Below are 16,010 nucleotides of genomic sequence, written 5' to 3'. Positions count from 1 at the left end.
AGCCTCTCCACATTGACCCCACCAGCGAATCAAACAAGGTGACACACTATAATGAGATCATCTCTCACTCTTCCAAAGCTATAGGCCATTCTACTCAATCTCTCATCACAGGATAGCCCTGTCATCCCAGGAATCAATGAACATTACACATTATGGCTTTGTTAACAAGGACACTGGAAGTCTACAGAATTGCACACCAGGGCGTAGACTCACTAAAGCTCAGAACATGAGCCAAAAACTTCCTTTCTCTCATAGTTTAAACTCTTTGTAATAAATGCCAAGTTATTAGCTCCCTTTATAACGTTTTTGCTGCATTGCCATTCACAGCTTTGTGCACAAGGAGAACCGAATCTCCTCAAATATCAACATTTACTAGCTTGTCATCTTTTTTAAAAAAAATGTATTCTGGTTTCCTTTCTTCCTATCAGTATGGTTAATCCATGCTTACCCATTCACTTCCAAAATACATTCAATGAACAGTTTCTCCAAGTTTCTTTTTATTCTTCCAGATTATATGAAAATTGGAATCCCAATAGTAACTCCATACCTTTGACACAAGATGCCCCCATTTTGTGTTTTACGCTCTGATTATTGTTAGGGAGACCATAACTATTCTTACAATTGCTACAGAGAATGCTGGAGAAACTCAGCAGGTCAGGTATCATCTGTGGAGAGAGAAACATTCAATGCCTCAAGTCCCATATGACCTTTTTTCATGACAGACTCAAAATGTCAACTGTATTTTTATAATCTCTTCATAGATGCTGCCGGAACAGACGAGTTTCTCCAGCATTCTCTGTATTTGTATCAGACTTCCAGCATCAGTAATGTTTTGCTTTTATAACTACACCTAGATTTGTTGTACTACATTATTTCTCAGCCCCACCCATACTGATTCAGCACAGAGGCGGTGATCATAATATGGTTGAATTTACTCTGCAAGTTGAGAGGGAGAAGATAGAATCAGAGGTAACAGCATTACAGTTGAATACAGGCAACTGCAGAGGCCTGAGGGAAGAGTTAGGTAGAATTGACTGGGAGAGGAGCCCAGCAGGAAAGACAGTGGAACAGCAATGGCAGGAGTTTCTGGGAGTAATTCAGGAGACACAGCAGAGATTCATCCTGAGGAAAAAGAAACATGGTACAGGGAGGATGAGGCAACCATGGCTGCCTAGTGAAGTCAGGGTTAGCATAAAGCAAATGAGAAAGCATATAATGTGGTGAAGAGCAATGGGAAACCAGAGGATTGGGAAGCTTACAAAGACCAACAGAGGGCAACAAAAAAAGAAATAAGGAGGGTGAAGATTAAGTATGAGGGTAAGCTAGTCAGTGATATAAAGGAAGACTGTAAGAGTTTCTTTAGCTATACAAGGGGCAAAAGAGAGGCAAAAGTGGACATTGGGCTGCTGCATAATGATGCTGGTGAGATAGTAGTGGGGAACAAGGAAATGGCTGAATAACTAATTCATTACTTCGGGTCAGTCTTCACAGTGGAAGACACAAGTAATATCCCAAAAGGTTCAGAGAGTAGGTGGGCAAAGCAAAGTATGGTGGCAATCACCAAGGAGAAGGTGCTAGAAAAATTGAATGGCCTGAAGGTGGATAAATCACCTGCACCAGATGGACTACACCCCAGAGTTTTAAGGGAGATAGCTGAAGAGATAGTGGAGGCTTTAGTGGTCATCTTTCAGGAATCACTAGAATCAGGGAGGGTCCTAGAGGACTGGAAAATCGCTAACATGATACCCCTGTTTAAAAAGGGAGTAAGGCAAAAGACGAAAAATTATAGACCTATTAGCCCAACATCGATCGTGGGTAAGATCCTGGAATCCATTGTGAAGGATGAGATTTTTGAATACTTGGAAGTATATGGTAAAATAGGGCTAAGTCAGCATGGTTTCATCAAGGGAAGGTCATGCCTGACAAATCTTCTGGAATTCTTTGAGGAAGTAATGAGCAGGTTAGACCAAGGAGAGCCAGTGGATGTAATCTACCTGGACTTCAAGAAGGCCTTTGACACGGTGCTGCACAGGAGGTTACTGAGTAAGATAAGGGCCCATGGTGTCAGAGGCAAGGTGCTAGCCTGGATAGAAGCTTGGCTGTCTGGCAGAAAGCAGAGAGTGGGGATAAAAGGGTCCTTCTCAGGATGGCAGCCAGTGACAAGTGGTGTTCTGCAAGGCTCAGTGTTTGGGACCACAACTTTTCGCTTGATACATTAACAATCTAGATGAAGGAACTAAGAGCATTCTGGCTAAGTTTGCAGATGATACAAAGATTGGTAGAGGGACAGGTAGTATTGAGGAGGCAGGGAGGCTGCAGAAAGATTTGGACAGTTGGGAGATTGGGCAAAGAAGTGGCAGATGGAGTACAATGTGTGAAAGTTTGAGATCCTGCACTTTGGTCGGAAAAATAGAGGCATGGACTATTTTCTAAATAGGAAGAAAATTCAGAAGTCTGAAGTGCAAAGAGACTTGGGGTTTCTAGTCCAGGATTCTGTCAAGATAAACTTGCAGGTTGAGTCAGTAGTTAGGAAAGCAAACGCAATGATGGCATTTATTTTGAGAGGATTTGAATATAAAAGCAGGATGTACTTCTGAGGATCAATAAGGCTCTGGTCAGACCATATTTGGAGTATTGTGCACAGTTTTGGGCCCCATATCTCAGGAAGGATGCACCAGCCCTGGAGTGTGTTCAGAGAAGATTCGCAAGAATGGTCCGAGGAATAAAAAGCTTAACATATGAGGAATGTTGAGGACTCTAGGTCTCGATTCACTAAGGTTTAGAAGGATGGGAGGGGGGGATCTAATTGAAATGTACAGAATACTGAATGGCCTGGACAGAGTGGATGTTGGGAAGATGTTTCCATTGGTAGAAGAGACTAGGACCTGACGGCACAGCCTTAGAGTAAAGGGAAGACCTTTTAGAACTGAGATAAAGAGAAACTTCTTCAGCCAGAGAGTGGTGAATCTTTGGAATGAAATATCGCAGAAGGCTGTGGAGGCCAGGTCATTGAATGTATTTAAGACTGAGATAGATTGGTTCCTGATTGTCAAGGGGATCAAAGGTTATGGGAAGAAAGTGGGAGCGTAGGGTTGAGAAACCCATCAGCCATGATTGAATGGTGAAGCAGACCCGATGAGCTGAATGGCCTAATTCCTATGTCTTATGGTCTTATGTCAATTTTCCAGATTAAGATCCTCTCGAACCTACTGTCTTGATCTCATGCTTTATCACCACGGTTATTCCATGTACCTTTCAACATTGTATTATTGCTTTCATCCCCAGTCTTAGTTACTCTGCAATCACATGTCAATAATAGCTACTGGGTCAAAACATTTTATCTCTATTTTTGTAATTAATGCACTCTTTTTTACTCATTCACAGAATTAGGGCATCGCTGGCTAGCTAGCATCTCTGAGGAAATGCTGGAGATCAGATTTGAGAGTGTGGTGCTGGAAAAGCACAGCAAGTCAGGCAGCATCTGAGGAGCAGGAGAATCAACGTTTCGGGAAAAAGCCTTTCATCAGAAATGAGGCCTACTCCTCAGATGCGGCCTGACCTGTTGTGCTTTTCCAGCAACACACTCTCGACACAGCTAGCATTTATTGCCCATCCCTAATTGCCCAGAGGGAAATTAAGAGTCAACCACATTGCTGTGGGTCTGAAGTCATGTGTAGGCCAGACTAGGTAAGGACAGCAGTTTCCTTCCCTAAAGGACATTAGTGAACCAGATGGGTTTTTCCGACAATTGACTCATGGTCATCATTAGATTCTTAATTCCAGATTTTAATTGAAATAAAATGCCGCCTTCTGCCGCGGCTGGACTCAAACCTGGGTCACCAGAATGTTATCTGGGTCGCTGGTTTAGCAGTGTTGAGCATGCGTTGCTGGAAAAGCACAGCAGGTCAGGCAGCATCCGAGGAGCAGGCAAAATCGACGTTTCGGGCCGGATCCCTTCATCAGGATGCTGCCTGACCTGCTGTGCTTTTCCAGCAACACACTCCCAACTCTGATCTCCAGCATCTGCAGACCTCACTGTCTCCTCTCTGGTTTAACAGTCCAGTGATAATACCACTCGGTCATCACCTCCCCAGCATTCAGATAAAGCAACATTAATGTTGGTTACGATATAACATAAGCTTTTCCTGTTAAATAATAATGATTTTTTTATACCAAATCAAGGTCTGCCAAATCTGGAGAAAATCCTGTCAGCATGGAGATGTCTGCAATGGCCATTGAGGAATCTGCATCACCACGATACCTTGCAAGAGCACATTATTACAATTTTATTTCCAAGATTAGCATTTTTAAAAAGTGACAATTGTCAGAAATCAGCAACTTTTATCAAGAGGGTTTGAAGATTGTCGAACATTCTTTTTTTCTGATTTTAAAAACATTCCTTTTGTCAATAATATATCCGTAAAGATATTGTTTTTCAGAATTGTAAATGCTACAAAATTGGATATTACATTTTCATTTTAAAGAAAAATATTGTTAAAAGAAAGCTTCCATTTGGAGATTTAAAAAATACCAAGAAGTAAGAAACTGATTTCATAGAAGGCAGGAGGTCAACCCAGGCAGTCTTCCCCACTATATCTGTTAACCAGACAAGTAGCCTAAAACTCTAGAGGAGTCAAGAAAGGTGGTGACTTGTCGAGATGAGGTATCATATATGTGGGAATCTAAGTCCATGGGGAAATGTAGGTTTCAGTTAGACTAGCTTGAGGACAAGGGAGAGCTAACTATCTCCACCTAATTGTCAATGGCATTACCATCTGTGAATCAACACCATCACACAAACAAGTCTTATCAACTGTAGATTGTAATTAATACACCATTTTTATTTATTCATTTGCAGCATTAGGGCATCACTGGCTAGCCAGCATTTATTAGGAGGAAGTGAGGACCCCAGATGCAGTCTTATCTGGTTACAAGAGCAGGGCAGAGATTGAGAATTCTGTTGATGGCCTCATGACTCCTGAAAGTCTGCCCACTATCTACAAGGCACAAGTCAGAGGTGTGCTGGAATACTGTCCACTTGCCTGGATGAATGCCTCTCCAGCAAGACTGAAGAGGTTCATCACCTCTGAGAGAAAGCAATGTGCTTGATGGCACTCCAACCACCATCTTCAATGCTCACTCATTCCACCATTGGCCCAAGTGGAAACAATGCATACCAACTGTAAATCGACAAGAGTCAAATCACCAAGGCTCTTTTGACCTCATCTTCTAACTCCAAAACCACTAAAGGCTCAAGAGAAAGGGCAACAGGGACAGGGGTACACAATTAGCTATAGGCTTCCCTCCAAGGTAAACACCATCCAGACACATGACTATATTGCAGTTCCAATATTGCCAGTGCATCAAAATCCTGAACTCTCTCCCCAACAGCACAATGATTACATTACAATTACACCAATCTGAATGCAGCAGTTCAAGAAAGCAGCTAATATGAGGGCTAGGTACTAAGGATGCCATCTGTATCTTAAGTTAGAACAGTTTCATTATGGAGGAGTGGAATCCTGACTGGAGAAATCCAAACATGGAATCGAGACAGCACCCTGACTAAAAGCAGGTTTTGGAGATGAGGTGTAAGTGTGTGAGGATAGAGGGGCTCAATTGCAATTGTATTAAACAAGCTGACGAAACACCCAAGGACAGTGAACATTTTACAACGTCATGTAGCATGGGAACCAGGAAAGCAACTTGTCTGGTCAGCAGATGAATGAGAATGATGTGATGGGTCACAGAAGATGGGTCTAGTGGGCAAATTATATTTGAATCATCGGTGAAAAGAGAAAGAAGAGAAACTAAAATAAAAGTTCGGAGATCGGTCAATGGAAGGTTTGCTTTGATGAGCAACAAGGAAGGAAATGAGCACAGCCAGGTCAGTGGATGGCTTCACTGTTAGTGACAGTCGTCTATGAGCTCCTCATACATAATTGAGTGATGGAGCAGGAGCAGAGAGTTTGATCGTAATTAGATATTCTTTAACTTCATGTGCAAAGATTGTTGATTTTATGAGGAGTAGTTCAATTGACAATGCAAGACTAAACCAATGTTAATACAAGGTTTTAAATATGTGTATTGATTATTTTCCATCCTGAAACTTGCCCAACTAATTTCTTTAACAATATCAGGTCTCAAATGTAATCAATTTATTGAAATCAGCATTTCTTACTGTGCACAGATGGTTATCAGCAGAGAATTCAGAGCATCTTGGGGTCGATGTGCTGTACCAATGCAAAAGAAAAAGTTATTGCAATTGGGAACACTTCAATTCACAATTATGTACTCAAATGTGGATAAAGGATCAATTAAATTGCACTTATGTTATTCTTTTCCTGATCTAAGGTCATTCTGACAGCCAATCCAGTATTTTTAAGGGTTAGCCCCTATTGTAATAAACATAGTCGCCAGTGAAACCCAATTAGCAAACATCAAAGACAGAAATGTCAGATCAGCAGATCTCAGTAATGATTTGGGAATAATATTCACCAGAAAACCAGTGTCACTGGGCCGAATTCCTGTAACTCCCTCCCCAAATATCATATCAACTGCAGCAGTTAAGAAAAGCAGATCACCATCATTTTCTCAACAGCAATTACATGTAGGCAATGGACTGTAGCATCATCATCAAGGTTCTATCCCAGAAGAGACTTAAAATAATAAAGCTGTTGATTTCCTGGTAAGGGTAAAGATTCTCCTACATCTATCCTGTCAAGCCTCTTAAAAAGAAATCAATTCTCACCCTTCTAAAGACCAAGAAATGTATGACTGGTCATGTAAAAAAAAATGCTACAATAGAATATAGGTTGTCATTAATGCAATGGAAGTCTAATGGAATAAAGAATTTGCACACACTCGTGATCAGACTTAAAGGTCATTGAGAAGAAACAAGGACTGTAGGGTTGAAGGACATTAACTACAAAGTCTCAGTTGGAGAAGTTGTTGGCCTTGGGGACAATGAGCGGTAATGATAGGTTTAGATAAATCAGACAAAGAAAGCCTTTACATTGTAGGTAATGGTACAAGGCCTTGAGGGCACAGATTAAAGGGGACAAATCCTCAAATGCTTCACTTCATTAGTGGTGCTGAGTTCCTTCAGGGTCAAGAATTGGCTGCTAGGCTCCAGTGGGGAGACTGGGAATTGCACTATCTTACCAAACAAAATACACAGCTCCTCAGAAGGTGTGCAGTCTACATGCTGGTACAAATGGCTAAACAGACAAAATAAAAGCTCATCAGTCAATATGGCTCAATTTTCAACAAATCCCAAGAAGTTTTTTGATATTCTTACAATGAATCGTTAGGGATTTGCCAAATTGCATATTGAAAGTTCAATTCTTCCCAGCCAAATAACAAGCTCCTAACAGGGCTCAATGGACCATTTATTGGTATTGAAGAGGTCCCCTATTCCTAAACCCCCAAAAATATTTTGAAAATCTCATACTGTCCCAGAAATCTCGGAATCCCAAGACAATCTTGGGGCCACGATTATGAAATCATGACTACATTGGCATTTGAAACTCCAGAGTCAAAAAGTGTGGCACTGGAAAAGCACAGCCGGTCAGGCAGCATCCGAGGAGCAGGAGAGTCGACATTTTGGGCGTAAGCTCTTCATCAGGAATAAGGGGGTGGCCCAAGGGGGCTGAGAGATAAATGGGAGGAGGGGTGTGAGGCTGGGAGAAAGGTAGCTGTGAATGCAATAGGTAGGTGAAGACGGGGATTGATGGTTATAGGTCGGAGAGCAGGGTGGAGTGGATACATGGGAAGGAAAATAGACAGGTAGGATTGTTCAAGAGTGCAGTGCTGAGTTGGAAGGCTGGATCTGGGACAAGATGGGGGGAGGGGAAGTGAGGAAACTGACATTGAATCCAAATCCAGGGGCTGGACAGAATTGCTGAAAAGTTGCGTGAGGAAGAACATTTTCTTCACAGCGTACAAACAGACAGCAGAATTAGGCCATTCTGTCCTTTTGAGATTATTTTAACATTCAGCAAGACCCCAGCTGATCTGTGTAAGTTTTGGAATCCATGTTCTCATCTGCTCCCAATAAGGTTTGATTCCTTTGCCTGACAAGAATCTATCCATCTCTACCTTAAAAGTATTCAACAGTTGTGACTCAAACATCTTCTGAGCCACAGAGTCCCAAAATTAAACAGTCATAGAAAAAATTCTCTTCATTTCTGTCTTAAAAGCTCAATGCTTTGCAATCCCTTCCAAAGAAAAACCTTGCAAGAACTGTAACAAACACTACATTGGACAAACAGGCAGAAAACTGGCCACCAGGATACATGAACATCAACTAGCCACAAAAAGATATGACCCATTCTCATTAGTATCTTTACATACAGATGAGGAAGGACACCACTTCAACTGGGACAACACATCTATCCTAGGACAAGCCAAACAGAGACATGTGCGATAATTCCTAGAAGCATGGCATTCCAAGCGGAACTCTATTAACAAACACATTGACTTGGATCCCATTTACCACCCCCTGAGAAAAAGAACAGGAAAAGGCGTCACCAACCCAAGGAAACCTAAATACATAAATAGAGATCAGGCCATACCACCAGTGCTTCATCCAGAGGCTCACTGATGATGTTAGCTAGTATGGTGACGAAATGTCTGAAAGCGAATCTTCCAGCTCAGTGAGCAAACTTACATCCAGGTCAGTCCCTAATTTTTTAAACAGTGTTCCTTCGTTCTTTCCATGTCCATGTTGTGAAGGCTATTCTGGATATTTTAAACATCTATCAAGTCACCTCTCACTTTTCAAAATGAAAGCAAGCCTACTCTCTCCAAGCTTTCCTCAAAAAACAACCCACTCATTCCAGGTATCAATCTAAACCTCACCTGAACTGCCCTCCACACATTTACATTCTTAATGAAATAAGGAGACACAGTATTTGAGAGTCTCTATTTTGCCCCATATATCTGAAATGTAACATGCTTAGTTCAAACCTTTTCGTAACAAATGATAGCATTTCATTACCCTTCTTCATTACTTACTGCATTTGCATTCGAACTTTTAGTGACTCGTGCATGAAAAACCTAGATCACGCTACATTTCAGAATTTTCCATTCATTGTATTATTTGCTTTGTTCCTGCTAAAGTGAACAACTGCCAGACTTTGGCCAGCTCATTCACCCTATCTGTACCCATCTGCAACCTCAAGTCTAAACCACCAACATCCCACTGTCTCTATCACTGATGCTCTGTAGCAGCAGTGTGTACTATCTACAAGATAGACTGCAGAAATTCACCTAAGCCCCTTAGGTCACATCTTCCAAACCCAAAACCACTTCCATACAGATGGATAAGGGCAGCAGATAGTTGGAAACCCCACCTCCTGCAAATTCCCCTACAAGCCACTCACCTTCCTGCCTTGGAAATATGTTTTTATTCCTTCAGTGTCACTGGGTCAACATCCTAGAATTCTCTTCCTAACAGTGTGCCTGGATACTACACAGACTGCAGTGGTTCAAGAAGGCAGCTCACTGTCAACTTCTCAAGGGCCACAAGACAATAAATGTAGAGTCAGCCAACACATTGAGGGTGGCACGGTGGCTCAGTGATTAGCCCTGCTGCCTCACGGTGCCAGGTTCCCAGGTTTGATTCTAGCCTCGGGCGACTGTCTGTGTGAGTTTGCACATTCTCCCCGTGTCTGTGTGGGTTTCCTCCGGGTGCTCCGGTTTCCTCCCACAGTCCAAAGATGTGCAGGTCAGGTGAATTGGCCATGCTAAATTGCCCGTAGTGTTTGGTGCATTAGTCAGAGGGAAATGGAACTGGGTGGGTTACTTTTCAGAGGGTCGGTGTGGACTTGTTGGGCCGAAGGGCCTGTTTCCACACTGTAGGGAATCTAATCATCAATGAATTTTGTTCTTTAAAGTCCTCTACAGCACAGACTTTCCTATGTTTCTTTGTGTCATCTACAACTTTAGCTTCTGTGCCTTAGATCTCTTCATCTCAGTCACTGTGTTAAAGCTGAGTTCCTAGCATAAACTTCTGTGGTACTCCATTTGAATCATAAAATCTCTACAGTGTGGAAACAGGCCCTTCAGCCCAACAAGTCCACACCAACCCTCCGAAGAGCATCCCATCCAGACCCATCCCCCTACCCTATTACTCTACATTTCCCCGAATGCACCTTACCTGGACAACAGTATGGGACAATTTAGCATGGCCAATTCACCTAATCTTTACCATGTTTGGACTATGGGAGGAAACCCACACAGAAATGGGGAAAACGTGCAAACTTCACACAAACAGTCGCCGGAATCGAAGCTGGGTCCCTGGTGCTATAAGGCAGCAGTGCTAACCACTGAGCCACTGTGCCGCCCATGCTACCCACTTGTCAAATCAAAGCAGTGCTGGCATTTGTGGAGACAGAGTTAGATAGAGAGGGGCAATGAAATGGACAGAACTGCTCCTTCAGACAGCTGCAACAGACTGGCTCCCTCTATGCCTCAGCGACCCTTACGCCTTAATAACTGTCAGTCAAAGCATTACACAAGATGAAATCTACTCTTCCTTGGAGGGACATTGGTCTCTCAAAGGTTTTATAATTGATTAGATTTATCATTCAGCTTTGAAAGTTATTCCCAGAGACAAGCAATTCTTTACTGAATCTCTCAAACCATTATGTCCCCCTCTTTTTCATTTGTCCACAGTCTCTGGCCATGAGGTTCCTTTGCTTCTCTGAAAATGTTTACCATCCCTGGAATTATTGTACTTCATTGAGGAGATCTTCAACTGCCTCATTCTAGTGAAAACTGGGCAGAATTGATGGCTAAATCCTTCTGGGACATTCACCGTTTATCTCTTACCCTGCAATTATTTCAACATCACTTTGTTTTGCAAAGGCCCAACTGTGAGACAAACCCAGGCAAGAACGTTTTTCCAATTCCTTTATGGGATGTGGAGAAGCCAGTATTTATCACCCACGCTGAATTGTGCTTCAGCTAAACCCGCTGGTGTCTCAGAGGATAAACATAATACTGTGTGCATGTAAGCAACACCAGATTTTTCCCACGTTAATGTACCAGATGGCTTTTAGATGTGGTGGTCTCAAGGTCCCCATCATTTACCCTAGCTTTTCAATTCAAATTCATTTCATGAATTGAACTTAACTCTCCACTCTGTTCAGATTATTGTCCCAGAACATAACAAATATAGATATTTTCTGTATCAACCCATTCAGAGATGTTATTCTGGAACAGGTGGGACTTAAACCTGGATCTTCTGGCTCAGAGATAGGGACGTTACCACCGTGCACACACGAGCCCTCAATTATAGCTATTACATATCAATTAATTGACAGGGTCGTATCCCTGAGACGAGGTTCCAATCTATTTTAACTATTAAGCAAGCAAAAATATCACGTAATTCTCAACAGATGTAAGAATGACTTTTACCATTGCTCTATTGCTCATTTGGTTCCGCTGCAGTTAGTTGTGGGAAGTAATGATCTTAAGATAGTTAGCACACAGCTCACCTTGAGGTACCTCTTCCACACTTACTCTCACATCGAATTTCTTGCATTCTTTTACTTGTTTGGATAACAGAGCATGATAGCTAGTTAGAACCTGCAGAGTAAAAGCAGAAACAATGGCCATTCCTAAAGCAGTAAAGTCATTGAATCACAGAGGTCTATTGCACAGAAAAAACCCTTCGGTCCATCACATCCGTACTAGTCAATAGTACGCACTTCACTATTATAATCCCATTTTTCAGCATGTATCCCATAGCTTTATATGTCTTGGTATTTCAACAGCAAATCTAGATATTTCGTAAATGTGATGAGGGTTTCTTTGCCAACCCTTACAAGCAGTGGGTTCCAGATTCCCACCAATCTCTAGGTGAAAATGCTTTTTATTCACATGTCCTTTCAACCTGTTGCCTTTTGATTATTGATCCCTCCATCAAGGGGAATTTTTCCTTTCCGTCTAGACATGTGAAGTAATAAAACCAATCCATGGACAGCACAGTGGCTCAATGGTTAGCACTACTACCTCACAGCGCCAGGGACCTGGGTTCGATTCCAGCCTTGGGGTGACTCTCCATGTGGGTTTGCTCTGGCTTCCTCCCACAGTCCAAAGATGTGCAGGTCAGGTAGACTGGCCATGGGAAATTGCCCCATAGTGTCCAGGAATGTTTAGGTTAGGTGGCTGGATTGGCTATGGGAAATCCAGGGTTACGTGGATGGGGTGGGATGCTCTTCAGACTGACAGCATTGACTCACTTGGCTGATTCTACAAATCAACTTTCCTATGTGTTGCCCATCAGGGTATGGCTAAAGTCATTTGCTGGTGCATATGCCCTGCAATTGTCCAGGAAGCTTCACCTTCTGATGGATTGATTGGCATTTCCTGAATCTTGCTACAATTTTTTTTATGCATTCGGGGGCGTGAGCGTCGCTGACTAGGGCATCATTTATTGCCCATCCCTAATTGTCCACATGGTAATTAAGAACCAACTACATTGCTGTGGGTCTGGAGTCACATGTAGGCCAGACCAGGTAAGGATGGCAGTTTCCTTCCCTAAAGAACATTAGTGAACTGGTTGGGATTTTCCCAACAATTGTCATGGTCGTCAATAGATTCTTTAACTCCAGATTTTTATTGAATTCAAATTCCATCACCTGCCGAATGTGAACCTGGATTGCCAGGACATTACCTGGGTCTCTGGATTAACAGTCCAGTGATAATACCACTGGGCTATTCTCTCTCTCGCTCTCTCTGACTCTAAGCTAAGCATAGGAGACTGAAGGGGCCAAATACTATTATCCAAATACTTACCAAGAAATGTTATGCTGGTTAATGCCTCATTTAAATCAGAGATGAGCCACTACAACTGAAGTGAGTACCATAAACCAGTCAATGTCACTCCCCTGAGACACGTTGACAATGTGCAGGGGAAGCAGTGCCATCATTGATGCATCCACAGCTGCTCCCTGCCACCTGCCCTGTCAGAGGTTTTGTCTCAGTAAAAACAATGACTGCAGATGCTGGAAACCAGATTCTGGATTAGTGGTGCTGGAAGAGCACAGCAGTTCAGGCAGCATCCAAGTAGCTTCAAAATCGACGTTTCTGGCAAAAGCCCTTCATCAGGAATAAAGGCAGTGAGCCTGAAGCCTGGAGAGATAAGCTAGAGGAGGGTGGGGGTGGGGAGAGAGTAGCATAGAGTACAATGGGTGAGTGGGGGAGGGGATGAAGGTGATAGGTCAGGGAGGAGAGGGTGGAGTGGATAGGTGGAAAAGAAGATAGGCAGGTAGGACAAGTCCGGACAAGTCATGGAGATAGTTACTGAGCTGCAAGTTTAAAACTAGGGTGAGGTGGGGGAAGGGGAACTGAGGAAACTGTTGAAGTCCACATTGATGCCCTAGGGTTGAAGTGTTCCGAGGCGGAAGATGAGGCGTTCTTCCTCCAGGCGTCTGGTGGTGAGGGAGCAGCGGTGAAGGAGGCCCAGGACCTCCATGTCCTCGGCAGAGTGGGAGGGGGAGTTGAAATGTTGGGGCACGGGGCGGTGTGATTGATTGGTGCGGGTGTCCCGGAGATGTTCCCTAAAGCGCTCTGCTAGGAGGCGCCCAGTGTTCCCAATGTAGAGGAGACCGCATCGGGAGCAACGGATACAATAAATGATATTAGTGGATGTGCAAGTAAAACTTTGATGGATGTGGAGTCTGCATGTACTGGTGACCATGTTTAGCCTTATGGATAAACCAAGGGAAAGTGAGGACGGCAGATGCTGCACGTTCAGAGCTGAAAAGCATGGCACTGGAAAAACACAGAGGGTCAGGCAGCATCCCAGGTGCAGGAGAATCAACATTTCAAGCATAAGCCCTTCATCAGGAATGTGGAGGGGGAAGGGACCTGAGAGATAAATGGGGGGGGAGGGGGGTACAGGTGGGGCTGAGAGGGAGGTGGGTGGGAGGGCAATAAGTGGACGCAATTGGGACGTGATGGTGATAGGTCATGGGGAAGGTGGATAGGTGGGAAGGAAGATGGACAGGTAGGACAGGTCAAGAAGGTTGTGCTGAGTTGGAGGGTTGGGTGTGAGATAAGGTGGGAGAAGGGGAGATTTGAAGTGGATGTTGATGCTGTGTGTATGGGTTGTAGGGACCCAAGCCAGAAGATGAAGCATTCTTCCTGCAGTTGGCGGGGTGGTTTTGATTTGGCGGTGGAAGAGATCCAGGACTTGCATGTCCTTGGAAAGTGTGGGAGGGGGAGTTGCAGTGGTTGGCCACAGGGCGGTGGGGATTTTGGTGTCAGTCTGTTTAGTAATACAATTGTTCTCTGTAGAAAGTGAGATGATACAAGAGCTCCGGTCTCAATGCTGTAAAAAGGGCAACAGGGTGAATGTGTAAAAAGGATTCATGACTGAGAAAATGAGTTTGTCAAAAACGATGGTAAACCTTTTCCCTCAAAAATGCAGGGTGGGGGGTGGCCTGCGTGATGGACTACTCTATTAATGGCACTGCATTTACAAAAATGAGACATACTTACTTTCACTGTTCCTTGTCCTTTTCCATTTGCTTGTATTGTAAATTTTTCAAGGGCACTCATCTGAAATATGAAGAGTGTAGATTAGCCATTCAACCTGACATTGCACTTACTTAACATTTAAAAAAAGGAGCAGGAGGAGGCCACTCAGCCCTTTGAGCCTGCTTCAGCATTCAATATGATCATGGCCATTTATCCAACTCAGTCCTCTGTAACCTGTGTTATAGCCCTAAGTACTGTATCACAAATATTCAATATCTTGGTGTCCAATATGTTCTGTGGTAAAGAATTCTAGAGGCTCATCACTCTCTGAGTGAAGAGACATTCCAAAAGGGTTAACATAATAAAATCGAAGGAAGAAACTACACGATAAAGTGACGTAACACTTCAATTCAATCTATGATTGGACAAATTAGAAATGAAAAGAAAATTATAGAAAAGCTGCCTGGTGCCCTTTTGTTCTTTGTCCTCAGAATGTGACTGAACGGTAAGGGCTGAAAAATGGAGGTGGTGAAGGGGTCCTTTTCATGACCTGAAGTGGTGGCGAACATGTGTGTCCAAGAATCCAGATTGCAAGTTAAGAATCATAGAATCACTGCAGTGTGGAAACAGGCCCTTCGGCCCAACAAGTCCAAACTGACCCTCCAAACAGTAACCCAGCCAGACCCATTCCCCTACTTGACTAATGCACCTAACCTACACTTCCCTGAATGCTATGGACTGTTTAGCATGGCCAATTTACCCTAACCCGCACATAGAGTCATAGAGCCATAGAGATGTACAGCATGGAAACAGATCCTTCAGTCCAACCTGTCCATGCCGACCAGATATCCCAACCCAATCTAGTCCCACCTGCCAGCACCCAGCCCAAACCCCTCCAAACCCTTCCTATTCATATACCCATCCAAATGCCTCTTAAATGTTGCAATTGGACCAGCCTCCACCACTTCCTCTGGCAGCTCATTCCATACCCGTACCATCCTCTGTGTGAAAAAGTTGCCCCATAGGTCTCTTTCGTATCTTTCCCCTCTCACCCTAAACCTATGACCTCTAGTTCTGGACTCCCTGACCCCAGGAAAAATACTTTGCCTATTTATCCTATCCATGCCCCTCATAATTTTGTAAACCTCTATAAGGTCACCCCTCAACCATCTTTGGGTTGCAGGAGGAAACCCACACAGACACAGGCGGAGCGTGCAAACTCCACACAGACAGTTGCCCAAGGCTAGAATTGAACCCAGGCCCCTGGCACTGCAAGGCAGCAGTGCTAACCACTGTGCCACCCCTGGTTAAGGTGAAGCATTGGAGAGAATGGAGTTCTTACTGCTCTTGTCCATCTCATTGGTAGCTGTTACAATATTGAGAATCACAGTCAAAGTAACTGTAATGAAATGTATCTTGCAGATAATGCACAATTCGTTCTCAGTGCAATCGCGGTTGTGGACAAATTTCCCTCTCTTTTTACTTTCCCCCTGCACAGATCTCTGAAGTCTATGCAT

The 16,010-nt window shown here is 43.5% G+C and overlaps 1 protein-coding gene across 1 annotated transcript in view; it reads right to left on the bottom strand.

The window, feature by feature from the left end:
* LOC140468136 (complement C3-like) overlaps window positions 1–16,010 on the bottom strand; it is a 116,107-nt gene that overhangs the window by 20,863 nt on the left and 79,234 nt on the right. The window contains exons 31-34 of the mRNA XM_072564332.1: window positions 14,515–14,574; window positions 11,505–11,595; window positions 6,182–6,233; window positions 4,174–4,261 (exon numbers count right to left, since the gene is read on the bottom strand). Coding sequence (XP_072420433.1) covers window positions 4,174–4,261; window positions 6,182–6,233; window positions 11,505–11,595; window positions 14,515–14,574 — 291 coding nt within the window. The remainder of the gene's footprint in view (window positions 1–4,173; window positions 4,262–6,181; window positions 6,234–11,504; window positions 11,596–14,514; window positions 14,575–16,010) is intronic.

Source organism: Chiloscyllium punctatum, chromosome 46 (genome assembly GCF_047496795.1).
Source record: "Chiloscyllium punctatum isolate Juve2018m chromosome 46, sChiPun1.3, whole genome shotgun sequence".
NCBI classification, from domain to species: Eukaryota; Metazoa; Chordata; class Chondrichthyes; order Orectolobiformes; family Hemiscylliidae; genus Chiloscyllium; species Chiloscyllium punctatum.
Note: the sequence above shows the minus strand (reverse complement) of the source record. Positions and strands in the feature narration are given on the sequence as shown.